This window comes from Scyliorhinus torazame, chromosome 22 (genome assembly GCF_047496885.1).
Source record: "Scyliorhinus torazame isolate Kashiwa2021f chromosome 22, sScyTor2.1, whole genome shotgun sequence".
In the NCBI taxonomy this organism is placed as follows: domain Eukaryota; kingdom Metazoa; phylum Chordata; class Chondrichthyes; order Carcharhiniformes; family Scyliorhinidae; genus Scyliorhinus; species Scyliorhinus torazame.
Window position 1 is genome coordinate 20,868,691 of NC_092728.1, and position 26,149 is coordinate 20,894,839.

General features: G+C 52.3%; 1 protein-coding gene across 1 annotated transcript in view; it reads right to left on the reverse strand.

The window, feature by feature from the left end:
• LOC140399453 (filamin-A-like) overlaps positions 1 to 26,149 on the reverse strand; it is a 64,909-nt gene that overhangs the window by 2,821 nt on the left and 35,939 nt on the right. Inside the window, 16 exon segments of the mRNA XM_072489030.1 lie at positions 296 to 446; positions 2,070 to 2,222; positions 2,636 to 2,839; positions 4,034 to 4,195; positions 4,974 to 5,147; positions 6,345 to 6,473; positions 6,958 to 7,098; positions 11,530 to 11,629; positions 12,458 to 12,526; positions 14,234 to 14,481; positions 17,026 to 17,049; positions 17,367 to 17,556; positions 20,055 to 20,211; positions 21,296 to 21,419; positions 23,848 to 24,015; positions 24,121 to 24,281. Coding sequence (XP_072345131.1) covers positions 296 to 446; positions 2,070 to 2,222; positions 2,636 to 2,839; positions 4,034 to 4,195; positions 4,974 to 5,147; positions 6,345 to 6,473; positions 6,958 to 7,098; positions 11,530 to 11,629; positions 12,458 to 12,526; positions 14,234 to 14,481; positions 17,026 to 17,049; positions 17,367 to 17,556; positions 20,055 to 20,211; positions 21,296 to 21,419; positions 23,848 to 24,015; positions 24,121 to 24,281 — 2,355 coding nt within the window.

The following is a 26,149-nucleotide window of genomic DNA, read 5'->3' on the forward strand; positions in this document are numbered from 1 at the left end:
AAGAAAAACAGGAAAATAAAGCTCTCTTTCTCTCAGAATAAAAGATCCACGTGAGGCCTGCTGGACAGGCTGGTCTGGATAGCTGAGGCTCACAGGGGCTGGAGGTGGATACAGAGATCGGGAGGGTCTGAAGGAGGTCAGATAGGGAGGGTTGTAGGGGTGGAGGAGGTTACAGAGATATATTAAGAGGGGGGCGGGAGCAAGGAGGATTTGTTAACAGAGGGCAACAAGCCAGAGATCAGGGACTGTTCAGATTTGGCTCTCGTGGGAAGGTTTTGTGCGTGGCCCTGTGCACGGTTTTGAAATCCCAAGGAAGCTTTTACCTGGAATTTTGAGGCTCAAGTTGCATTGGCTGCCAACGTTAGCCACAGAGGCAGCTCTCCGTCTCCTCGTGATGCTCTCTTTAATGCGCCCTTCACCGCTCACTTTCACTGTAAACGGACTCCCTGTGGGACACAGACAACTCCCATTACTTGCCCTTCCTGGAACAACGGAATCCACTTGAGGGATTAGCCGGGAAAGGACATCTGAAGATGGTTGGGGTGGTTGGATGTCAAATCATCTCAGCCCCAGGACATCGCTGCAGGGCAACCATCTTCAGCTGCTTCATAGAATCCCTACAGTGCAGAAAAAGAGGCCATTCGGTCCATTGAATCAGCACCGACCCTCCGAAAGAGCACCTCCCTCGGCCAACTCCCCCGGCTCATCCCCGTAACCCCCAACCCAATCTGCACATCGTTGGGACACTGGAGGGGGAATTTTAACATGGCAGATTCATCTAACCTGCACTCTTGGAAGCGTGCGTGTGTGGTTGGCGGTGGGGAAGGAAAGAGAGCAAACGTAACATGTAAACTTCACACAGTCACCCAAGGCTAGAATTGAACCGGGGTCCCTAGCTCTGTGAGACAGTAGTGCTAACCACTGTGCCACATTCAATGACCGTCCTTCCCATCATAGGGTCAGACGTGGGGATGTTGGCGGATGACTGCATAATGTTCAGCACCATTCGCGACTCCTCAGATAATGAAGCAGCCCGTGTCCAAATGCAGCAAGACCTGGACAATATCCAGGCTCGGGCAGACAAGGGGCAAGTTACATTCGCGCCACACAATCTCGAGGATCTAACCCTCTCCCCTTGACATTCAATGGCATTATCATCGCTGAATCCCCCACAATCAACATCCTGGAGGTTACCATTGATCAGAAGCTGCACTGGACCCAGCCGTATAAATACTGTGGCTACCGGAGCAGGTCAGAGGCTGGGAATCCTGCGGAGAGTAACTCACCTCCTGACTCCCCCCAAAGCCTGTCCACCATCGACAAGGACACAAGTCAGGAGTGTGATGGACTCTCCCACTCGCCTGGATGGGCGCGGCTCCAACAACACTCGAGAAGCTCGACACCATCCAGGACAAAGCAGCTCCCTCACCCCCCCGCTCGATCGACACGCTAACCCCCACCTTCAACACCCACTCCCTCCACCCCCCGACGCACAGCGGCAGCCGTGTGTACCGTCTACAAGATGCACAGCAGCCACTCGCCAAGGCTCCTTCGACAAGCGCCGCTCACACCCGCCACCTCTACCCCCTAGGAGGACAATCCGAGAAATCATCCAGTGCAGGAGGCCATTCGGCCCATCAATTCTACACTGACCCTCTGAAAAAGAGTACCCTACCTCAGCCCACTCCATCCCTGTAACCCCACCCATCCTTGGACATTAAGGGTCAATGCATCATGGCCAGTCCACCTAACCTGCACGTCTTTGGACTGTGGGAGGAAACCGGAGCACCCGGAGGAAACCCACGCACACACGGGGAGAATGTGCAGACTCCGCACAGATACCCAATGACAGCAGAGGCCATGGGGAACACCCATCGCCGGCACGCACCCCAAACATATCGGCCGTCCCTTCACTGTCAGCACTCCCTAATGGGGACTGAGGCGGCTCAAGATGGCGGCTCACCCATCACCAAGGGGCAATTAGGCATCGGCGATAATGTTGGGCCCTGGCCACTTCTCGCGAATGAAGTGAGCGCTGGGTACCAGTTTTGGTCGGACCGTAGTTATACCTGGTACGTGCTGGTCTGCAAATTTGATGTTGATGATATAGTTTCCGGGTTCCGTCGGGCAATAGGTCACTTTACAATTGCCGTTTTCTAGCTCCTCGGTGCTGATGTCCACCTTACTCGGGCCTTCGATGGAAAGGCCCAAAGCACCATAACCTGAAAAAGGTAACAAAACCCCTTTAGCGGCAGTCACAAGTCGCTTTCATCCGCGGCCCATTCCCACCTGCTCCCAGTCCTCCCACGCTCCCGTAAACCCCCAAGCATGTCCCGCCTCAGATCTGCGCCCCTCCAATTCCCATTCCCCCACCGCACGGCTGGGTTTCCATCCGGGTGGAGCAGATTTATCCCCGGAAAGGCGGCAATTGGATAAAAAAAAACGTGGGATAGTTCTTACAAAAAAAGGGGCCGGCACATGCTCGATGGGCTAAACGGCCTCTTCTCACGCATGCGGCAGGCCCATCCCGGAGACTGATCACGGATGGCAACGTGGGGCGCGGGTGCCTTCTCAAAAGTTTCTGCACCCCCCCCCCCCCCCCCGCAAAAAAAAAAAAAAATCACCCGTGACGTACCTGCTTCACGAGTGTCAATGGTGAAGTCGGCAGGCTCGAAGGTGTGGGCCTCCTTTAGGCCAGGACCGGTCACCCGCACGCGGCTGGCGTCGCCCACCTCGGACTGATTGATCATGACAGTGATGGGGCTGTTAGGAATGTGGCAGCCATTTTTCTTGATGTTGACCACGTGCTCGCCGATCTCCTTGGGGACGAACGAGATCCCTGAAAAGAAACAGTTTTAAAAAAAGGAACAAACCAAAAAAAAAAAAAAAAAAAAAAAAAAACCCCCCTCGTCAAAAAGCAAAAACGATTTTCCAAAGCCACACCCCTTGAACGAGTAAAAACTTCCCCGCCCGAGCGTCCACTAGGCGAAACCCGCCGAGAATCTAAAATGGCTGCCAGGCTCAGCCTGTTCACTAGGCCCAAATCCAGTCAACTACCCATGTGAAGGTACAGTGGTCAATGGGCCAGGTATTTTTAAAAAATTGTCCCAACATCTCATTCCCGCCCCTCCCGGGAGAGGCAAACAGCACAGATGATGCCAATTGACAGCAACTGGAGGAAATTGTGCCAACAGAAATTTTGGAGAAGGCGTGAGTGAGCCATCGTGGGCAGAAGGCATCAGGAGAATCAATGCAGACTGAACGGCAGAGGGGCCCGGGTGGAGGGCGGACAGGTTTAGATAAACTCGACCGAGGAAGGTCATTCCCAGTGCCTGATGGTACTAGGGCTAAGGGGGCCTTCTGGGCAAGCGGGATGGTGTGGGGGTAAAATGTGGAGAGCTTTTTATTTTAAAATGTATATAAATGCAGTGAGTGGGGTCGACCTGGAACTCTGTCCACCCACCGCCCAGTAGGAGGTGGAGGAAGCAGAGTCTATTTCGAGAGGAAATAGGATGGGCACAGGAGGAGAGCTGGCGTGGAATTGGATGGGCCAAACCCCCACCCTGTGCCGTTAAGGGGCACAGTTGTAAAATTTAAGGGATCCCCAATTTAAGACAGATGGAGGAGGAAAGTTTTCTCTCCGAAGTGCTGGAGTGTTTGGAACCCTCCCTTCCTCCGGAGAGTGGCCTCGGTGAATATTTTTAAGGCAGGGGGGAGAGAGATTCGGGACTATCAAGGGTAGGGGGTCAAAAGGATTGAGGTGGGGAGACAAGGCAGGAATGTGGTCGAGGCTCCAGTCAGAGCAGCAATGACAGCAGAGCCGGCTGGAGGAGCGAATGGCCTACTCTTGCACCCAATTCGTACTCTTGTATGGTCAGACTCCTTGAAGCCGGTGCCGTAGGCCTGAAAGCCCGGAGATGGGTTGGGGGTTGAGAGTTGCGCGAAGGGGACTGAAGGCAACGTATTGGGGGGGAGGGGGGGGGGGGGTGGAGGAGAAAGAGAACCAGAGTAGTCACCCCATCACATGTCTTACCGATATTGCCGTCGCGCAGCCTCTTCAGCAGGCAGGACTCCTCCCGGCTAGAGGGTGCAATCACAGTGGCGGCGAGCTGGCTAAGGTCCATCTCACCAATGTCCAGGGGGATGTCAGTGGAGGAGCCCACCTTCAGCTGGGACATCCTCATGGAGTCATCACCTGTGCAGATGGGAGGCGGGGAGGAGAGAAAATCAGGGTCAGGAAAAAAAGGAGGGGGGTAGCTCGAGAGAGTCGCAATGCAACCAGCCAACAACAGCATTAATAGTTCCGACATGGGATCTAACAGCGAAGGAACTCAGTCCTTTCACAGCCGCTGCTTTGGAACTCAAAGGAGCCATTTAAATGGTAGCTGAGCAAACAGACCCATTTAAGAGAAATCAGAACCATTCAAGACATGTCAAGTGACGACTCAGGTGGACCACACAGGGACCAGAATGGGAGAATGGCCTCAAGTTTGCACTGTGGTTACGCATTCCAAGTAAGAGGCTGCTCGAGAGGGAGGCAAGCCTTCCACCAACGACAAGCGCCCCCCCCCCCCCAAGCCAATAGAGCTTACATTCCCTGAAAAATCTTGTCTAAACTTCTGGGCACCTGCCCCTCGCATCTCCACAGGGTTCGATGTTAACATTTGTTCGAGTTAACCCCCTTTGATCCAACAAGACTGGAGGGTGTAAAGTGCAAAGTAAGCCCGAGGGCTGGAGTTGACATAGCAACCTGGTAGGCCCAAGGCCTCGGAGTGTGCAAACTGCAGCAAAGTAGGTTCGGGGGCTAGAGTTGATAGTATCAACAATGTAGGCCTGAGGCCAGAGTGCAAATTGCAAAGTAGGCCCGAGGGCTATAGAGTTGACATTGCAATGAGGTAGGCCCGAGGCTTTTGCAGGTTCAAACAGCATCAAAAGTGCTAATTTCTATCCAGCATCAAAGTGCCAGTTCTTACCTGTGATTTTCGAGATGAACGGACTGCCGGGAATATGCTTGTCGTTGTACTTCACCAGTATGCTGTAGTCCCCGGGGAGAACAGGCAGGTAAGAGACGGTGCAGGTCCCATCCTTGTTGTCCGTGCAGCTGATGTCCGCCTTGGAAGGGCCTTCGATCGCCAGAGCCAGGCCGCCTGAGGAGGAGACAAGCCAGAAGAGGAGGATGACGTCAAGGAACAAAGAACAAAGAAAATTACAGCACAGGAACAGGCCCTTCGGCCCTCCCAGTCTGCGGCGATCCAGATCCTTTATCTAAACCTGTCACCTATTTTCCAAGGATCGACTTCCCTCTGTTCCCCGCCCATTCATATATCTGTCTAGATGCATCTTGAATGATGCTACTGTGCCCGCCTCTGCCACCTCCGCTGGCAAAGCATCCCAGGCACCCACCACCCTCTGCGTTCCCCCTCTCACCTTGAAATCATGACCCCTTGTAATTGACACCCCCACTCTTGGAAAAAGCTTGTTGCTATCCACCCTGTCCATACCTCTCAATTTTGTAGACATCAATCAGGTCTCCCCCCCCCACAACCTCGTCTTTCCAACAAAAACAATCCTAATCTACTCAACCTTTCTTCATAGCTAGCACCCTCCAGACCAGGCAACATCCTGGTGAACCTCCTCTGCACCCTCTCTAAAGCATCCACATCCTTCTGGTAATGTGGCGACCAGAACTGCACGCAGTGTTCCAAATGTGGCCTAACCAAAGTCTTATACAACTGTAACATGACCTGCCGACTCTTGTACTCAATACCCCGTCCGATGAGGGCAAGCATGCTGTATGCCTTCTTGACCACTCTCTCGACCTGCGTTGCCACCTTCAGGGTACAATGGACCTGAACTCCCAGATCTCTCTGTACATCAATTTTCCCCATTGACCGTATAGTCCGCTCTTGAATTGGATCATCCAAAATGCATCACCTCGCATTTGCCCGGATTGAACTCCATCTGCCATTTCTCTGCCCAACTCTCCAATCTATCTATATTCTGCTATATTCTCTGACAGTCCCCCTCACTATCTGCAACTCCACCAATCTTAGTATCATCTGCAAACTTGCTACTCAGACCACCTATACCTTCGTCCAGATCATTTATGTATATCACAAACAACAGTGGTCTGAGCACGGATCCCTGTGGAACACCACTAGTCACCTTTCTCCATTTTGAGACACTCCCTTCCACCACTACTGTCTCCTGTTGCCCAGCCAGTTCTTTCCAGGAAGGAAAGGACAAACAGAAAAAAGATCCGGTGGCAGAAAGCAGGAAGACGGCCAAGGGGCAAGTCGATGCCCGTTCAGTGTCGGTCGTCAAGCGAACACGCGATGACTCACCCTCACCGGCATCCTTGGTATCCACAGTGAAAACCGCCGGTTTGTTCACGACACCGTGGATGAGGCCAGGACCGTAAGCATTGACATGACCACTGTTGACAAAGTCCACGTAAAACTGCAGAGGGCTCCCTGACGGCGAACAGAGGAAGAAAAATGGACAATTTGGTCACGACCAAAAAAAACAAAATTGCCTCAGAACCAGTTTGTTCCCCTCACCGATACTGGAACACTGCGATCAATTCACCCCCACTCGACTCCTTCCAGGAGTGACATTGCCACATCCCCCACCCCCCCAGACCCCAATCCCCAGCTACAGTTCCCCCTCAGTTAGAACACCGGGAATGTGGTGGGGGAGCGAGGAATGGGCAGGTTCCATTGAGCTCCGATCGCGGGTGTCAAACCCACAACGGCCGCATAGCTCCCCCGTGAGAATGAGACCTACCCCACAGGCCCAACTGATGGCATTTGGCCTCCTAATATCATCCAGCCACACCGCCATTTGATCAGAGCAGTCAAGAATTTCCTTCTGGCCCCTGCCCAGTTTGGTAAACCGTAGCCGAAGGTCATAGTCAGGAGCCCTCCCCACCCCAGCCCAATCCCCGCAACACCTCACCTGGAATATGGAGATCATCGTATTTGATGTCCATCTCATGCAGACCCTTCTCACTGGGAGCGAATTTCACCGTCATCGTGCCGTCCTTGTTGTCCATGATATCCGGCTTGGCTACCTTCCCAGATGGCATGCGAACCACACCTGTCGACCCATCGATTCAGAAAATTAAAAACAGGCACAAAGCTTTGAGCTTATCCCTTTTGTTTGCAGAGGCCCTGTGCACAAACGCATGCTGCTTCGAGTACGTATAAATGAGCCGCGCTCCGGAGCGCAACCAATCGGTGTACGGTACTGGTCTCCTTATTGCAAATGTATCGGAAACAGTTCGGAGAAGGTTTACCAGACTCGTGCCTGAAATGGACAGGTGGTCTTTAGGAGGATAGGTTTGTAGCCATTGGACTTTGAAAGAGTAGCAGGTGACCTGATCAAAAGATCCTGAAGGGGGATCTTGACTGGGTGGATGTGGATAGGATGTTCCCTCTTGTGGAAGAATCTAGAACGTTGGGGGGGGGGGGGGGGGGGGGGGAATGTTTGTGTGTGATCAGCGTTAAAAAATAGCAGTCGTCCATTTGGGACATAGACGAGGTGACATTTCTTAATCTTTGAGGGTGATCTCTGCTGCCACTGAAGAGTGTGATATGTGAGAAACTGGTATATAGAACATACAGTTCTATGCAGGGGGCCACCATTCGGCCCATCGAGCCTGCACCAACCCACTTAAGCCTATCCCCCTTACACAATAATCCCTCCTAACCTTTTTGGACACAAAGGACAATTTAGCATGGCCAATCCACCTAACCTGCACGTCTTCGGACTGTGGGAGGAAACCGGAGCACCCGGGAGGAAACCCACGCAGACACGGGGAGAACGTGCAGACTCCGCACAGACAGTGACCCAGCAGGGAATCGAACCTAGGACCCTGGCACTGCATTAAATGTCTTTGTTGCGTAAGGGTTAAAAGCCTGGATTAGGGTGGATGTGTGGGGGAGGAATTTTTCTTAAAAATACTGGTTTAAATGGCAGACAGACGTTATGGCGGCAAACAATGCAATTAAGAGGTTGTAAAAGTGCGATCATCATTCGTTCCAACCTTCTTTATGTTTACAAGGAGAGGCCCAAATGTTTTTTTGTTATGATTTCTGGGGATCTCCCTGCGACCCAGCAGTGCGCAGGGGCTGGTTTAGCACACTGGGCTAAATCGCTGGCTTGTAAAGCAGACCCAGGCAGGCCAGCAGCACAGTTCGATTCCCGTACCAGCCTCCCCGAACAGGTGCCGGAATGTGGTGACTAGGGGCTTTTCACAGTAACTTCATTTGAAGCCTACTTGTGACAATAAGCGATTTTCATTTTCACTTCATTGCATTTCTTGACCGCTGGCGGCGGTATTCTATCTTCCCACCGCTCGTCAATGGGATTTCCCATTGTAACCACCCCACGCCACTGGAACCCATTGTAACCACCCCCGCTGGAAGGGGTCGATGGTGATGAGTGGTTGGTGGGAGGAGCCAGGGCTGTAGCAGGCAGCGGCTCAGTTTTGTCTCAGCTGGGAGCTTCTGCAGAAGATCGTCAAGAGACTCAGCATCAATTGACCAGGATCTCCCTCGCTCTTCAAGCAGTCTCTCAAAAGATCTCTCTATCCAAAGAATGGCAAGTAACTAACTAAGTGGGTTTTGACCCGTGATGGGTTTTGCTCGATTGGAAATAAAGAAAATATCAGTTGGAAGTTAAAACGTTTCTTTTGATTGTTACGCTTTGCTTAACGGCTAATTGTAAAACAAATATTTCTGTGATGTGAAGGTAGTTTCTTACTGTGTAAAGTTCATTTTAATAACCCCTATCTGCTTGGAACCCTCCTGGAGCGAAGTATCCTTTCCTCCGTTTTAAACATAAGTATTGGGGTTCCTGTCCAGTATCCTAACTCAAGTTGGGGGTTTGGTCCGGGATCGTAATAAGAGTTCATGAATTATTATTTTTTTTTGCAACATAGGTCGGTGAATTCTGGATTAACAAGGGGATGAAAGGTTACTGGTTTGGGGGGTAGGGGGCCGGTAGGAAGGTGGAATCAGATGTGATGCGGGCAGCACGGTAGCATTGTGGATAGCACTGTTGCTTCACAGCTCCAGGGTCCCAGGTTCGATTCCCGGCTTGGGTCACTGTCTGGGCGGAGTCTGCACGTTCTCCCCGTGTCTGCGTGGGTTTCCTCCGGGTGCTCCGGTTTCCTCCCACAGTCCAAAGATGTGCGGGTTAGGTGGATTGGCCACGATAAATTGCCATTAGTGTCCAAAATTGGCTTTAAGTGTTGGGTGGGGTTGCTGGGTTGTGGGGATAGGGTGGAGGTGTTGACCTTGGGTAGGGTGTTCTTTCCAAGAGCCGGTGCAGACTCGATGGACCGAATGGCCTTCTTCTGCACTGTGAATTCTGTGATCTTATTGAATGGCAGAGCAGAATCAAGGGGGCGTCCTCCTGATTAATTAGGTTTCCGCACGGTCATCCGAAACCATCACCAGTGGCACACTCAGGATTGTTCAGCAGGTCCCGCTCAGTATCCAGCGGTTGACATTTTGTTTTGTATTTGGCGAGCACGGCGGCTGGTTTAGTTTCGAGGCAATTGAGTCAGCCATCGACCCGCTCCAGTCCGACATCTTGCACTCGCCTGCCCTATTCCTGTAACCCCGCCTAACCGGCACATCTTTGGACTGTGGGAGGAAACCCACGTGGACGTGCAAACTCCGCACAGTCACTCAAGGCCGGGACTTGAACCTGGATCCCTGACAAAAGAACAAAAACAAAGAACAAAGAAATGTACAGCACAGGAACAGGCCCTTCAGCCCTCCAAGCCCGTGCCGACCATACTGCCCGACTAAACTACAATCTTCTACACTTCCTGGGTCCGTATCCTTCTATTCCCATCCTACTCATATTTGTCAAGATGCCCCTTAAATGTCACTATCGTCCCTGCTTCCACTACCTCCTCCGGTAGCGAGTTCCAGGTACCCACTACCCTCTGCGTAAAAAACTTGCCTCGTACATCTACTCTAAACTTTGCCCCTCTCACCTTAAACCTATGCCCCCTAGTAATTGACCCCTCTACCCTGGGGAAAAGCCTCTGACTATCCACTCTGTCTATGCCCCTCATAATTTTGTATACCTCTATCAGGTCGCCCCTCAACCTCCTTCGTTCCAGTGAGAACAAACCGAGTTTATTCAATCGCTCCTCTTAGCTTATGCCCTCCATACCAGGCAACATTCTGGTAAATCTCTTCTGCACCCTCTCCAAAGCCTCCACATCCTTCTGGTAGTGTGGCGACCAGAATTGAACACTATACTCCAAGTGTGGCCTAACTAAGGTTCTATACAGCTGCAACATGACTTGCCAATTCTTATACTCAATGCCCCGGCCAATGAAGGCAAGCATGCCGTATGCCTTCTTGACTACCTTCTCCACCTGTGTTGCCCCTTTCAATGACCTGTGGACCTGTACTCCTAGATCTCTTTGACTTTCAATACTCTTGAGGGTTCTACCATTCACTGTATATTCCCTACCTGCATTAGACCTTCCAAAATGCATTACCTCACATTTGTCCGGATTAAACTCCATCTGCCATCTCTCCGCCCAAGTCTCCAGACAATCTAAATCCTGCTGTATCCTCAGACAGTCCTCATCGCTATCCGCAATTCCACCAACCTTTGTGTCGTCTGCAAACTTACTAATCAGACCAGTCACATTTTCCTCCAAATCATTTATATATACTACAAAGAGCAAAGGTCCCAGCACTGATCCCTGTGGAACACCACTGGTCACAGCCCTCCAATTAGAAAAGCATCCCTCCATTGCTACCCTCTGCCTTCTATGGCCTAGCCAGTTCTGTATCCACCTTGCCAGGTCACCCCTGATCCCGGGTGACTTCACCTTTTGTACTAGTCTACCATGAGGGACCTTGTCAAAGGCCTTACTGAAGTCCATATAGACAACATCTACTGCCCTACCTGCATCAATCATCTTAGTGACCTCCTCGAAAAACTCTATCAAGTTAGTGAGACACGACTGCCCCTTCACAAAACCGTGCTGCCTCTCACTAATACGTCCATTTGCTTCCAAATGGGAGTAGATCCTGTCTCGAAGAATTCTCTCCAGTAATTTCCCTACCACTGAAGTAAGGCTCACCGGCCTGTAGTTCCCTGGATTATCCTTGCTACCCTTCTTAAACAGAGGAACAACATTGGCTATTCTCCAGTCCTCCGGGACATCCCCTGAAAACAGCGAGGATCCAAAGATTTCTGTCAAGGCCTCAGCAATTTCCTCTCCAGCCTCCTTCAGTATTCTGGGGTAGATCCCATCCGGCCCTGGGGACTGACCTTGAGTGAGGCAGCGGCGCTAACCACTGTGCCGTCCAAGAGCGATTCAATGGCAGAGCAAACTCGAAGGGCCGAATTGCCATACTCCCGTTCCTAGTTGCTACATGACCCCAGACCACCCTACTCCATCCCACAGCAACACGTGGTCGACTCTTAACCACCCTGCGAAACAGGACACTCCCAAAAGAAAACCGATTTTAAAAAAAATGTTTTAACCTGTTATCTCTCCCTTCTTGATGGTGAAAGGGATCACTAGGTCGAAAGGTCGCAGGTCAGCAGCGTCCACACCATTCATCCTGGGCAGTTGGTCAGGCGCCTGTAGGAGAGGGGGTTGGCGGAGGTGAAGAAAACAGAGGGCGTCAGGTTTCAAAACTCGAGGTGTGAAGGTTTGTTCACGGATCAAACGGTGTGCAGGGGATGGATTGGGTGTTGAGGCGCCTGTCCACTAGGCCTCAATCTCAAGCCTCCTGGCAAACACTTCCATCTTCCCACACTGCCCTCGTCAAATTTATCATTATTCCCCATCAACATCCTGGGGCCTAGTCGGAAGGAGCCAGGCTCCCCAACAAAGGGAAAATTTGGAGGTAGGAACTGTTCCCCCCCCGCCCCATCTGTCATGATGTAGGCCCTGATTTCTTGGGGATGGGAGAAGCTCACGATTTTCAGGCAAAGCTGTCAGGACAGCGTTAGTCTCATTTGGTAGATGGGATGCAAAGCCAGGAATTCCTCCCCCCCCCCCCCCAAACACAACATCCCCTCCCGACACACTGCGCTTAGGAGCAGAAGCCACTTTGCCCCTCAAGCCAATTACTCCACGACTTTGAGATGGTGGCCTCTCAGGATAAACCCTGTCGTCACAACTGACAGGATTGCCAGACCAAGAACCCTATTTATTAGACCCTGGTCCAATCCCTTGACATCAGGCCGCAAGTAGTCACAATATAAGATTTTCCCAGGACAGGTACAGCATGGGGTTAGATACAGAGTAAAGCTCCCTCTACACTGTCCCCATCATACACTCCCAGGACAGGTGCAGCACGGGGTTAGATATGGAGTGATGCCCACACCACAGGGACATGCACACATGCAAGACAACAGAACAAGGGGGGGGGGGGGGAAGAAACAAAATGGAGGTTAAAGGTACCCATCCATAATTGGGCGCCATCCGGTTTTGTTGAACTTGCTGTGGGATGATCTCATCGCCTTCTGTGGCCTGTTCAAGGGTGAAAGAAAAGGAGTTAGAGAACAAAAATCTAGCTGGACAGCTGAGCACTATTGGGGCATCGTACCCCCCCCCCCCCACCCCCACCCCCACCCTAGGACGTAGAAGCTGAAGTTGGCCATTCGGCCCATCGAGTCTGTTCCCCCATGCAATGAGATCCTGGCTGATCTGATCATCCTCAACTCCACTTTCCTGCCTTATCCCCGTAACCCTGGATCCCCTCACTGATTAAATATCTGTCTCTCTCAGCCTTGAACACATTTAACGCCCCAGCCTCTACGGTAAAGAATTCCACAGATTCACTCCCCTCAGAGAAGAAATTCCTCCTCATCTCTCGCGGCCCCCTGACTCCGAGATTCTGCCCTCTGGACTCTCCCACAAGAGGAAACATCCTCTCAGCATCGACCCCGTCAATCCCACCCAGAATCCTCTGTCTCAATAAGGTCGCCTCTCATTCTTCTAAACGCCCAATGAGTACAGGCCCCGGCCTCCTCAACCCCTCCTCATAACAAAATCCCTCCATTCCCGGGATCAAGTGAACCTTCTCTGGACTGCCTCCAATGCCGGGATAACAAAATCCCTCACATCCATCCCCCACACACTAAAGACACCACCAAACAAACCTGGTTCAAAGGTCATGTGATTCGGCACCCAGTCGTCTCGGTGCATCCCCCCCAACCCAGCAGAACCCCACCCCCCATCCAGTTACCCTTTGGTGGAATCCAGCGGCCCAGGTTAATGCTCTGGGGGACAAGGGTTCAAATCCCACTGCAGTCCCCACAGAATATCAAATTTCAATTCTATTAATACAATCAATCTGAAATTATAAAGTTCTCAGTGAGGGTGACCGTGGAACTATTATTGGTTGTTGTTTTAAATCCCTCCTCCCCTCAAATCATCTGGTTCACTAATGTCCCTTCGGAAAGGGAAATTTGCAGTCTTTACCTAGTTTGGCATGCATGTGACTCCAGTCCCCACACAGCAGTACAGTTGACTAACTGCCCTAGCCAGTCGCTCAGTTCCAAGAGGCAAACAAATGCTGGCCTTGTCCAGTGACACCCACATCCCACCGGAGGATTCAGACAAAAAAAAAAATCCACACCCAACAATCTGCCCCGATGACTCTACTCACAAGAGGATTCAAAGAAAAATCCACACCTAAAAACCTGCACCGAAGACTCTGCTCATGAGAGGATTAAAAAAAACACACACCCAACCACCTGCTCTGAACACTCTGCTCATGTCAAAACGCAAGGACCCAAACCCACCACAGTAGCTCGGAGCAATCCTATGAACGATATTTTGTAAAAAAAAAAAAAAATAATTAACCCTAGAGTCACATGTAGGCCAGACCGGGTAAGGACGATTTCTTTCCCCTAAAAAGGGGGCAGTTAGTGAAGCAGATGGGGTTTTTACGACAATCGATGATTTCGTCATCACCGTTCACTTTTGAAATTCCATATATTTATCGGATTCGATTCCGCAGGGGGTGGAGATTCGAACTCCCGACCTGGTCCTGTGTAGTGGGGGAATGACCAGCCCAGCGACAATGCCGCTATGCCACTTCCTGTACCACACCAATCAGCCCGCAAGACGGTGCCCACCTGACCCATGTTCTCCGCGCCACCCCCCCCACCCACCCCATTGCCCTAAGGCGTTACACCCCCCCAGCCAATGCGTGGAGCTGGTGCCACTCACCGTGACCTGGAAGGGGCTGTTGGGGATGTGCTCGCCCCCGAAACGCACGCAGATGACGTATTTGCCAGGTTGGGGGGCGGTGTAGAAGATGTCGAAGGTGCCGTCCTCGTTCTCCACCACATCCACGTCCACCTCCGTCCCGTCGGGGGTGCAGACGGTACACGTCACCTTGCCCTTTCCAGCAGCCTTGGCATCGACCGTGATGATGGTCTCCTTGCCGATTTGTATGGTCGGGCCAATGCCGGCTCCTGGGGTGGTTGGGGGGTGTAGTGGTTTGGTTTCCCAAGGGAGAAGAAAAGAAGAAAAAAAAAAAAAAAAAAAAAGAGGCAGGGAGAGCAAATTTTAAAGATAACGACCCCTTGACAAAAAAAAAATTGCCCAATTTCTTAATCAAAAGACTGGCTCAGTGTATGCCGTTTGGACAACCCGAAGTTGGTTATGGAGAATTTCGACACTGGTTTACCTCAGTAAAATTCTCATTTGAAAAAAATATAAATACGCCAAGGTCAAATTGGGGGTTGGCTCTTCATGTCGGACAGCTCAGACCAACAATGACGAGTCAGCATCTTCCCATGCCAATTTGGGCACTGCCCTCAGCAAGGGCGCAGGACTGGTTGAGTAACCAGAGTGCCTTCTTTTTCTCCCCCCCCCCCGCCTTCCCACACCCAATGCCAGTGTAGACGGGCACTTGTTTTCTAGGCCTGTGTAAGATCATGCACCCCCCCCCCCCGCCCACCGAGCCAGTCGGCCCCTCCCTCCGATTGGTTGGAGAACACACACACAAACAAACCATATTCTACAACTCTCGGTAGGCAGTGTGGATGGTGGGCATTCTATTCCCCAATTCTCCCCACCCACTCCAGCAAGGCCATTTGGTCCATCGAGTGGGCCCCATGCTGGGATCCCAGGACGAGAATACAGAACTGCTGGGGAAGGGGGGGTGGGGGGGCGATATTACGGCTCTCGAATCCAGGTGGACAATTTTGTAATCTTCCAGCCCAAATATCTTTCAATTTAGCAGAGGAACATGAAAACACGGCCATCCACCCTACCAACCAGAGAACACTAATACTACTACTACGACGAATTTCTACTCCGAAGCGTCCAATCAGCAAGCAAAGCCAGCCACGTTGCCAAGAGAAAGCCACCAATCGCAGCATTCCTTCTAGTGGGGTGGCAGTCAGGGTTAGCTCAACGGCCAATAGCAGTAGCAGCGGAGGAAAGGGAGGGAGGGAGGGAGGGGGGGGGGGGGGGGGGGGGGGAGAAAGGAAAAGAGGTGGTAGGCGAGGGTAGCCTCCAAATACAGGAACCACTTGGAAACACCTCATTGCCAGCCACCCCCCCCCCTCCTAGAGTTCAGGCCTGCACAATGCCACGGCCCTACCAGGTTACGGAATTAGGGGGTGGGTGGGTGGGGGAGGGGCGGGTGTCAAGGAGGTGGTGGAAGACCAGGTTCTCTGAGCGAGTAGGCCGCCGCCACCACCGCCTCCCCACCCCACCCCCTCTCCAGCTCAAGGTGGGTGATGGGGCTTCCACGGTGTTTGGAGGAGCAAGGGAACACGTAGGCAAGACTTTAAAAAAATGCAGGCGCGCGCAAAACACCCGCACAACGCCATCTCGAAACGGCAGTTCCGTCACCATCAAAGGGCCAGGCCAAACCTAAATGAGGCCAGAGATGATGGCAGAACTCATGCGCGCAGCTTCCGGGTAAGTTAACTTAAAAAAAGGTCAGGGCGGGAGGGATGGTTTACGGAAGAGGTAATGCCGGTGCCAGGGTCGAAGTTCCAACAAAAAAAAAAAAAAAAAGGGGAAACCAAATTGACAAAAACCTCGATTTGCGCAGTTCTATACTTCCAGCTTGATCCAATGACGACCCCCACGCAAATTCCCCCAACGATGTTGAAAAGTGCCACACCCACTTCTCCACCAATCATTGCAGAGATGGATTTGAGGCCTGCGGCCTACAAGAGGTCAGGAAGCCCAAGAGGTCAAATTCCCTCTCTGAAGGGCGCTCCTCAATGGAGCGACAGCCCTGTGGATCATTGACTGAACCCCATCCCCCCACCTCCAAAGCTTTAAAGCTATTGAACCTTGAGGTTGGGCAAGATAGATATACCCACTCAAGGCATAGTCTTATCCAGCTGTGGCAGGTAACTTGCCAAACTGTCATAGCGCTCTTTTTGAATGATTTGGGGGGGGGGGGGGGGGGGGGGGCAGATGAAGGAGTGCTGAACATGCCTCTCAATTGCCCACCCCCCTCCCTTATCCCCACCAAAACAAAAAAATGTCTAGGGAACAGAGGTCAATCTATCCAGCAGCACAGGGCAGCTTGGCGTTTAGATCCCCTGCTCTATTCAGGGTCTCAAGGACAAAGGCCCCCTGGGCCATGGAGCAGACGATAATGGGAAGAAAAAGAAAACTCCTGGAAATCTTCTTGACAACGGACGTTGGCAAAGCCTTTAAGGACTGGGCCGGTGCTGCTCTCAGTCTGTGCATCAAATCGAACAGCCGGGATAAGCGATCGAGAAAAGCCCCCAATTTTTTATTTTGTGTTGCTGCGAGGAGGCAATGGGCGGCCAACTTTGAAAAACAAAATGGCCGCCCCAAAATGGTGGAGGGCCAGAGATTTCAGCAAAACGTGGCTGCGACCAGCATGGGCTCGAAATTTTTTTTTAAGAAAGGGCACGTTTTTCCAAAAATAAAAATATTTAGGGAAGGGAAAACAAAAGAGGGGGTGGGGGTGGGTGTTAGAAATTTTAAAAATAACACGCGATACAAGCAAAGCAGCTTACCTAACCCGTGACCTCCGATTGACACTGAGGTGAAAGGGCAGAGAGCAAGGAAAGGTCAAGTGAGATACAAAAGGAAAACTGTGCTCCACAAAAGAAAATTAAAAGCATTTAAAACCATCAAACCAAAAAAAGGAAAAAGTGTGCAGCTTAAGAATGTACAGGGAGTGTGTGCGACTAAAGGGAAGAGTGTAGGCGAGGGACCGGGGAGGGAAGGCGGGGGGGGGGGAGGGAAAGAGAAGGAGGAGGAAGAAGGAGAGGTGGGGGTGTGGGTTATTGGCAAGTGATATAAATGTGGCCAGAGAGGGGGGCAGACAAAACAAAGAAAATGGCAGAAGACTCACCTGTCACAGTGCACTTGCTCGCATCGCCAGTGGGGAGGGCTCGGACACGGTACGGGGAGTACGGAATCTCATCTCCTCCATATTTGATGAGGATGGTGTAGCGCCCGGTCATGGCGGGGATGTAGGAGACGGTGTAGGTACCGTCGTGATTGTCGCGAATGTTTGCCTTCCTTGGCTTGCCTTCCGGGTCCTGCAAAGGGGGCGGGTGGGAGACAGAGGAGAGCAATAAAGCGGTTCAGCTTCGAGGGGCAGGGGCAGGAAACTCGCTGAAGGCCCTCGAGCAGAAAGCTCCCACGCGCACCCCCCCCCCCCAAAACCACCAATTCCCTCAAGAACAAGACGCCAACAGGGCACAGCGACTCTCTGGGCCGGTTGCAGATCAGACCCGAGAGAAGACGACGAAGGAGCGAGACTGTAAAACGCAAAATAATTGGGTCCTCTATTATTGGTCATTTCTATAAACGATATAGATGACTATGTGGGGGATAGGATCAGTAAGTTTGCGGATGACAAAGATTGACCGGGTGGTCAACAGTGAGGTTGAGTGTCTTGGGTTACAGGGAAGCAACAGACAGGATGGTCACATGGGCAGAAAAGTGGTAGATGGAATTAATTTAACCCTGAAAAGTGAGAGGCGTTACACTTTGGAAGGATTGATATGACAAGGAAGTATTCAATGAATGGCCCGACACTGGGCAGCTCCGAGGAATAAAGGACATTTGCCGTCCTCAATTGAGGCAAAGCTTACAGAAGCAGGGAGGTCACGTTGGAGCTGTTTGGTGCGGACACACCCAGAGTACGGTGTGCAATTCTGCTCGCTACATTATAGGAAGGATGAGATTGCACTGGAGGGGGTGCAGAGGAGATTCACCAGGATGTTGCCTGTGATGGAACATTCCAGTCATGAGGAGAGGTTGGATAGGCTTGGGTTGTTTTCGCTGGAGCAGAGAAGACGGAGGGGCGAGCTGATCGAGGTGTACAAGATTATGAGGGGCATGGGCAGGGTGGATAGTGTAGCCAGTTAAAGTGGCTAACTCCCGATTTAGAATAGCTAACCCCGATTTGAAATGGCGAACGGCAAAGGCTGATGGGAAAATCAGCCAACAGGACAAAAACCAGCAGCTGCAGGTTGGCTGTGTATTTACCTCTGGAAAGGCCAGACAAGATCGACACCAGCAACCATCAGCATAACAAAACACCAGCCATCTGCATACTAATGAGCAATCCCCGGGAACAATGAGCAACATTTAGACACACAAAGCAAAACCAGACTCTTTGGAGCCAGCAGGAGCCGACACAAAGGGAGGTGACCGAGCACCTCGAGACCGCCCATCGATCAGGGAACCGCTCCAGCATTGGAGAAAATCGAACCAAGCGATTGGGACAAAATCCAATCACTTGGGACCAGGTACAGGGTCTGCCCGAAAGGCGGGAAGCCCCTGGGGACTATAAGAATTGAGCCCCAAGTTCAAGTCGCTCTCTTCTCCACCGCTCGCTTCCAGCTCTCGTCACTCTTCAGCAGCCGATCGAACCTGTAAGTCTTACTTCAACGCTCGCTACGAGATAGGCGCTCCTAGCTGCCAATCTGTACTAGCTTTGAATCCCGCAGGCTCAGAACCCGAATGAAAGGCCATTCGTTTCCCTGACCTGGTGGGCCAGTTCCAAGTTAAGTATTGGCCTGTTAGTTGTAGAAGTAGCTTAGACGTAGAATTTGTGCATGAGTAGCGATTACTGTGTATAATAAATGTGCTTTGATTTAAATCTTACTAAGCGGTGTATTGGATTATTGATCATTACTCGGACTTGAACCACGTGGCGGTATCATAGATCATAGAATTTACAGTGCAGAAGGAGGCCATTCGGCCCATCGAGTCTGTACCGGCTCTTGGGAAGAGCACCCCACCCAAGGTCAACACCTCCACCCTATCCCCATAACCCAGTAACCCCACCCAAAACTCAGGGCAATTTTGGACACTAAGGGCAATTTAGCATGGCCAATCCACCTAACCTGCACATCTTTGGACTGTGGGAGGAAACCGGAGCACCCGGAGGAAACCCACGCACACACGGGGAGGATGTGCAGACTCCGCACAGACAGTGACCCAAGCCGGAATCGAACCTGGGACCTTGGAGCTATGAAGCAATTGTGCTATCCACAATGGTACCGTGCTGCCCATAAAGATACCTGGCGACTCAAGAGCAAAGGTGATAAAACAGAGCAAAAGTTAGCAACATTAAGGAGCAGCTGTTCCGCTTGGTTGAAGGGTCAGTTACGAGGGGACACAAGTTCAAGATGAGGGATAAGAGGCTGGAGGAGGGGGGGAAAGATTTGAGGGAAAACAGTTTATCCAGAGGGTGGTGACAGTCTGGAACGCACTGCCTGGGAGGGTGGTAGAGGCAGGTTTCCTCACATCCATTAAAAAAAATGTCGGGATGAACACTTGGCACGTCACAACATTCCGGCCAAACGGGATTAGGTAGGCAGGTCAAATATTGTTCACATCGTCGGTGCAGACTCGATGGGCCAAGGGCCTCTTGCACATCTGAAGGTAGTGGAAAGGCGCTAAGGAGGCCCGGAGCGCTCCCCCCCACCCCCCCCATTGCAGTTCAGTGGGTCGACAAAGATTGACGAGGAGACGGAGGAGGAATCCCGTCACGAACGGCAGGGGGGAGGCACGGGACACTCACCGTGATTTGTACCGCCAACAAACCCTCACCGGCATCCTTGGCATCGATGGTGAACTCCACAGGCAGGCTGGCTGGCACCCCCATGGTGTTGAGGCCCGGGCCGCTGGCTTTGACCTTGCTTGCATCATGCGTGGGCAGCACCTTGACCTTGAAAGGGCTGAGGAAATAATTTATTATTCAAACGAAAATGCGCACAATCATTCAGCGGCCTCCCCTCAAGGTTTTTGTTTTCCCACCATTTCATCTGAAATTCTGCACCCCCCCCCCCCCCACCCCCCCACCCCCCCCCCCCCCCCAATTGGGTGATGAGTTGGCACTGGTCCAATCCCTCCACCCCCATTCAGTCGCTCTCGCCAGGGTTTCCTCATCTCTGGCTCTGTGAACCCCACCCCCCAAATCCCATTCACCCATCTTCTGATCCTCCTCCAGCCCCTACAACCCTCCCCATCTCTGTAACCTCCTCCAGCCCCTAGAACCCTCCCCATCTCTGTAACCTCCTCCAGCTCCCACAACCCTCCCCATCTCTGTAACCTCCTCCAGCCCCTACAACCCTCCCCATCTCTGTAACCTCCTCCAGCTCCCACAACCTCCCCATCTCTAACCTCCTCCAACCCCTACAACCCTCCCGATCTCTGTAACCTCCTCTAGCCCCTACAACCCTCCCCATCTCTGTAACCTCCTCCAGCCCCTACAACCCGCCCCATCTGTATAACCTCCTCCAGCTCCCACAACCCTCCCCATCTCTGTAACCTCCTCCAGCTCCTACAACCCTCCCCATCTCTGTAACCTCCTCCAGCCCCTACAACCCTCCCTATCTCTGTAACCTCCTCCAGCCCCAACAACCCTCCCTATCTCTGTAACCTCCTCCAGCTCCCACAACCCTCCCCATCTCTAACCTCCTCCAGCTCCTACAACCCTCCCCATCTCTGTAACCTCCTCCAGCGCCTACAACAGTCTCTAACCTGCTACAACCCTCCGAGATCTCTGCGCTGCTCTGATTCCGGCCTCTCGAGCATTCCCCGATTCCCATTGCTCCAACATTGGCGGCCGTGCCTTCAGTAGAAAGTCCAACCCGCGGTACTGGCGCACTAGAGTATAAATTCTAGCGATCGTCTGAATTCGGCATTTTCTGTCTGCGTCCGAAACATTTAGTGCCATCGCCCTCTTTTCAGTGAGGGTGCGGCCACCGACCTGCGCAGGACCCCCCCTCCCCCTCCCAGGATTTCCTGGTGAGCAGGTACCTGCGTGGGATCTCTTGGTCAGCATATTGCACTGATACAGTGTATGGTCCCTCGCGCGTCGGCACGTAGTCGACAGTCTTGGTCCGGTCGGGGTTGTCTGTGATCTTGACTGGCTCTACGACTCCTGGAAAAACAAACAAAGGTCACCAATTAGGGGCAGCAGTGGTTAGCACGGCTGCCTCACAGATCCAGGGTCCCAGGTTCAATTCCGGCCTCAGTCACTGTCTGTGCGGAGTCTGCACATTCTCCGTGTCTGCGTTGGGTTTCCTCCGGGTGCTCTGGTTTCCGCCCACAGTCCGAAGATGTGCAGGTTGGGTGGATTGGCCATGCTAAAGTCGCCCAGGTGGAGTAAACGGTAGGGTATTGGTTCTAGGTAGGGTACTCTATTGGAGCAGGGGGTGGTGCAGACCTGATGGGCCGAATGGCCTCCTTCTGCACTCTAAGGATTCTATGAACAGAGAATCATAATATCCACTCATGTATATAATGAGATGCAGACAGGCAGTGATTGACACACAGGATGACCAATGAACACACACGACACAGAACCAATCACCAGACAGGACACAGCTACTGAGATAGTCAGGGTGCACAAGCCAGTGAGCACTATCACCATGAGGTAGAGAGTTAGTCTGGTCAAGCCAATTGACGCACGACCAATTGCACAAAGACTAAAGTTGGGTACAACTGTGGCTTTATTACAGTCAGAGGAGTGGCCTCCTGCTGCAGCTGGTGAAATGGGAGGGCACTGGAGGTCATGACTATTCTAGACTAGTCATGACAGTTCTCCCTGGGCGGAGCCAGCCGGCAGGAGCTACCGGCGAACCTGTAATGCAGGTCCTACCTTACATCTCCTATTACAGTGGATCACCACACCAGTAGGAGGTTATCAGTTCGATTGATAGAGAGTCAACTCACAGCAGACTATGTACAGCATCAGGAAGTTCAATAAAACAGCGTTGGACCATCTCCTGTGTCAGAAGCCTGTTTCTAGTTTCACTGCATCCAGTTGCAGTCAACGTTGAACCAACTTACTCAACACATCACAGGGTGCACTAAATAAATCCCAGGAGGTGGGTCCCATTCAGGAGATGACTGACGCTCAGTTCAGGTTCCGCCAGGGTCATTCCGCTCCTGACCCGACTACAGCTTAGGTTCAAATGTGGACAAAAGAGCTGAACCCCAGAGGGGAGGCGAGAGTGACCGCCCTTGACATCAAGGCAGCATTTGACCAAGTGTGGCATCAAGGGGCCCTCGCTAAACTGGAGTCAATGGGAATCAGAGGGGGAAACTTTCCGCTGGTTGGCGTCATACCCGGCACAAAGAAAGGTGGTTGGAGGTCAATCATCTCAACTGCAGGAGTTCCTCAGTCAACATAAGAACTAGGAGCAGGAGTAGGCCACCTGGCCCCTCGAGCCTGCTCCACCATTCAATGAGATCATGGCTGATCTTTTGTGGACTCAGCTCCACTTTCCGGCCCGAGCACCATAACCCTTAATCCCTTTATTCTTCAAAAAAACTATCTTTATCTTAAAAACATTTAATGAAGGAGCCTCTACTGCTTCACTGGGCAAGGAATTCCATAGATTCACAACCCTTTGGGTGAAGAAGTTCCTCCTAAACTCAGTCCTAAATCTACTTCCCCTTATTTTGAGGCTATGCCCCCGAGTTCTGCTTTCACCCACCAGTGGAAGCAACCTGCCCGCATCTATCCTATCTATTCCCTTCATAATTTTATATGTTTCTATAAGATCCCCCCTCATCCTTCTAAATTCCAACAAGTTCAGTCCCAGTCTACTCAACCTCTCCTCATAATCCAACCCCTTCAGCTCTGGGATTAACCTAGTGAATCTCCTCTGCACACCCTCCAGCGCCAGTACGTCCTTTCTCAGGTAAGGAGACCAAAACTAAACAAGACTCCAGGTGTGGCCTCACTAACACCTTATACAATTGCAGCATAACCTCCCTAGTCTTAAACTCCATCCCTCTAGCAGTGAAGGACAAAATTCCATTCACCTTCTGAATCACCTGTTGAAATATCCTGGGGTTACCATTGATCAGAAGCTGAACTGGACCCAGCCGTATTAATACTGTGGATACCAGAGCAGGTCAGAGGCTGGGAATACTGCGGAGTGTAACTCACCTCCTGACTCCCCCCAAAACCTGCCCATCATTGACAAGGCACAAGTCAGGACTCTCCCGCTTGCCTGGATGAGCGTGACTCCAACAACACTCGAGAAGCTCGACACCATTCAGTACACACTAATCACCACCTTCAACATCCACTCCCACAGCTTCAGACAGTCAAGGATTTATGGGAATATGATAAATTCATCAGTGCCATACTTTGTGCTGCACTCCCTCAAGAGCAGCACCATCCAAGCTAGAAATTGGCCACCCTTCTAGAAATTTCTACCACCTTTAGGATATGAACGCCACAGCATTCAGTGGATGGCGGAACAAGGAGACGGAAGAGATAGAGAAGGCATTTAGCACCTTGGTAGCAAATGGCCACCGGAAACACATGGGGGCCTTGCAGGCCTGAAACTCACCTTTAGGCCCCACCACGCTGACATTCAATGGAGCCGCTCCAGCCTTGCTGGTGTCGACGGTGAAGGATTGGGGCACGTTGGCGCGAACGTTGTTGCCCAGTCCCTGCCCCAGGCATTTGACCTTGGTGGGATCGACTGTGTCGGTGACGGGAACTTTGAAAGGGCTTCCTGAAGGGGAGGGAAAAGAGAAAATAAAAACGCGGTACACTCGTTAAAAAAAAAAATCAGATTGGCAGGGCAGGCAAGGGAGCACGCGTGCGAAAGGGCCCTTACCGCGGATCTGCTGGCCCCCGTAAGTGATGATCACATCATAGGTTCCAGGTTCGTAGGGGACATACTCCACCAAGCAGCTGCCATCTTTGTTGTCCTTGCAAGTAATCTTCGCTTCGGAGGGTCCTTCTACAGCAAGGCCCAAGCCTCCTGTCCCAGCATTCCTTATTATCGGAGGATGAGAGGCAGAGAGAGAGCAAAAACAAAAAAGGGGTTTGAAGGAGTGTACGTCAGAAATACTGGCCGCAGATGGGGCAAGACACCCTCTTACCAAATAGGCCTCGGCCACCGCAAGGCCCGGTTTCCATAGCAACCTCCCAGCCAACAAATAAAAAACTATCGCCCTGTGGAGATCACAGCAGCCATTTGGACACCAGCTCTCACAAACAGATATTGGGTCCCAGGTTCAATTCCGGCCTCAGTCACTGTCTGTGCGGAGTCTGCACATTCTCCGTGTCTGCGTGGGTTTCCTCCGGGTGCTCTGGTTTCCGCCCACAGTCCAAAGAGTGCAGGTTGGGTGGATTGGCCATGCTAAAGCTGCCCAGGTGGAGTGAACGGTAGGGTATTGGTTCTAGGTAGGGTACTCTATTGGAGCAGGGGCTGGTGCAGACCTGATGGGCCGAATGGCCTCCTTCTGCACTCTAAGGATTCTATGAACAGAGTATCATAATATCCACTCTTATATAATGAGATGCAGACAGGCAGTGATTGACACACAGGATAACCAATGAACACACATTGTTAAAAAGGTGATGTTGGCTGAGGGAGAACGGTTTTTCCTCATCCGCTGTCAACCACACCCACCCACCATCTCTCCCTCCTGCACAGGAATGGAAACAGTTAATAAAAAAAAAAAAAATGTTTGACAATCGAACGGCGCCAAGAGATGGGCAAAAACTCAGCAAAAATCTTGGCCCTCGATTTAGGCTTGAAGGAGTGTCTGTGAGGTCGTAGGCCTCTCTCACCTGGTTTCCACAGTGAATTTGTTGGGCTTGTTGGCGATTCCTCCGTCCAGGCCTGGCCCGAAGGCCCGGACCCGGCTTGAGTCACATCCCTCAGTGACTGGCACTCTGAAGGGACTGTTGGGCACTGGTGAATCATTGTAGGCAACATCGATGGCATGCACCCCTGCAGAGGTTGGGTGGAAAGAGCAAAAATTGGATTTTAAACAACTTTACCTGTCTGAAGATGTGGGTTAGTGAAGGTCAGAAAAAAAAAAAAAGAAAAAAAAATTGTAAAAAGGAACAAGTTTTATTTCTTCTTTCAAACACAAGATGGCAGTAAATATCTGGGGCGCGATTCTCCGACCCCCCCACCAGGTTGGAGAATCGCCGGGGGCTGGCGTGAATCCCGCCGCCGCCGTGTCCCGAATTCTCCGGCACCAGAGATTCGGCGGGGGCGGATCTCCGGCCCGCGATGGGCCGAAGTCCCGCCGCTGTCAACCCTCTCCCGCCGGCGTGGATTGAACCACCTTTTGAACGGCGGGACAAGGCGGCGCGGGCAGGCTCCCGGGTCCTGGGAGGGGGCGCGGGGCGATCTGGCCCCGGGGGGTGCCCCCACGGTGGCCTGTCCCACGATCGGGGCCCACCGATCCGCAGGCGGGCCTGTGCCGTGGGGGCACTCTTTTTCTTCCACCTTCGCCACGGTCTCCACTATGGCGGAGGCGGAAGTGAGACCCCCTCCCCTGCGCGGGGATGACGTCAGCAGCCGTGGACGCTCCCGCACATGCGTCGCCCGGCGAAGACCTTTCGCCGCTGGCTGGCATGGCGCCAAAGGCCTTTCCCGCCTCCCGGTGGAGCGCAAACCAGTCCGGTGCGGGCCTAGCCCCTCAAGGTGAGGGCTTGGCCCCTAAAGGTGCGGAGACTTCCGCACCTTTGGGGCGGCCCAACACCGGAGTGGTTCCTGCCGCTCCATTATGCCGGAACCCCCCCCCCCCCCCCCCCCCCGCCCCGCCGGGTAGGGGAGAATCCCGCCCATGGAACATGCTGCCTGGGGAGGTGTTGGGAGCAGGTACGATAGCGGTATTCAAGGG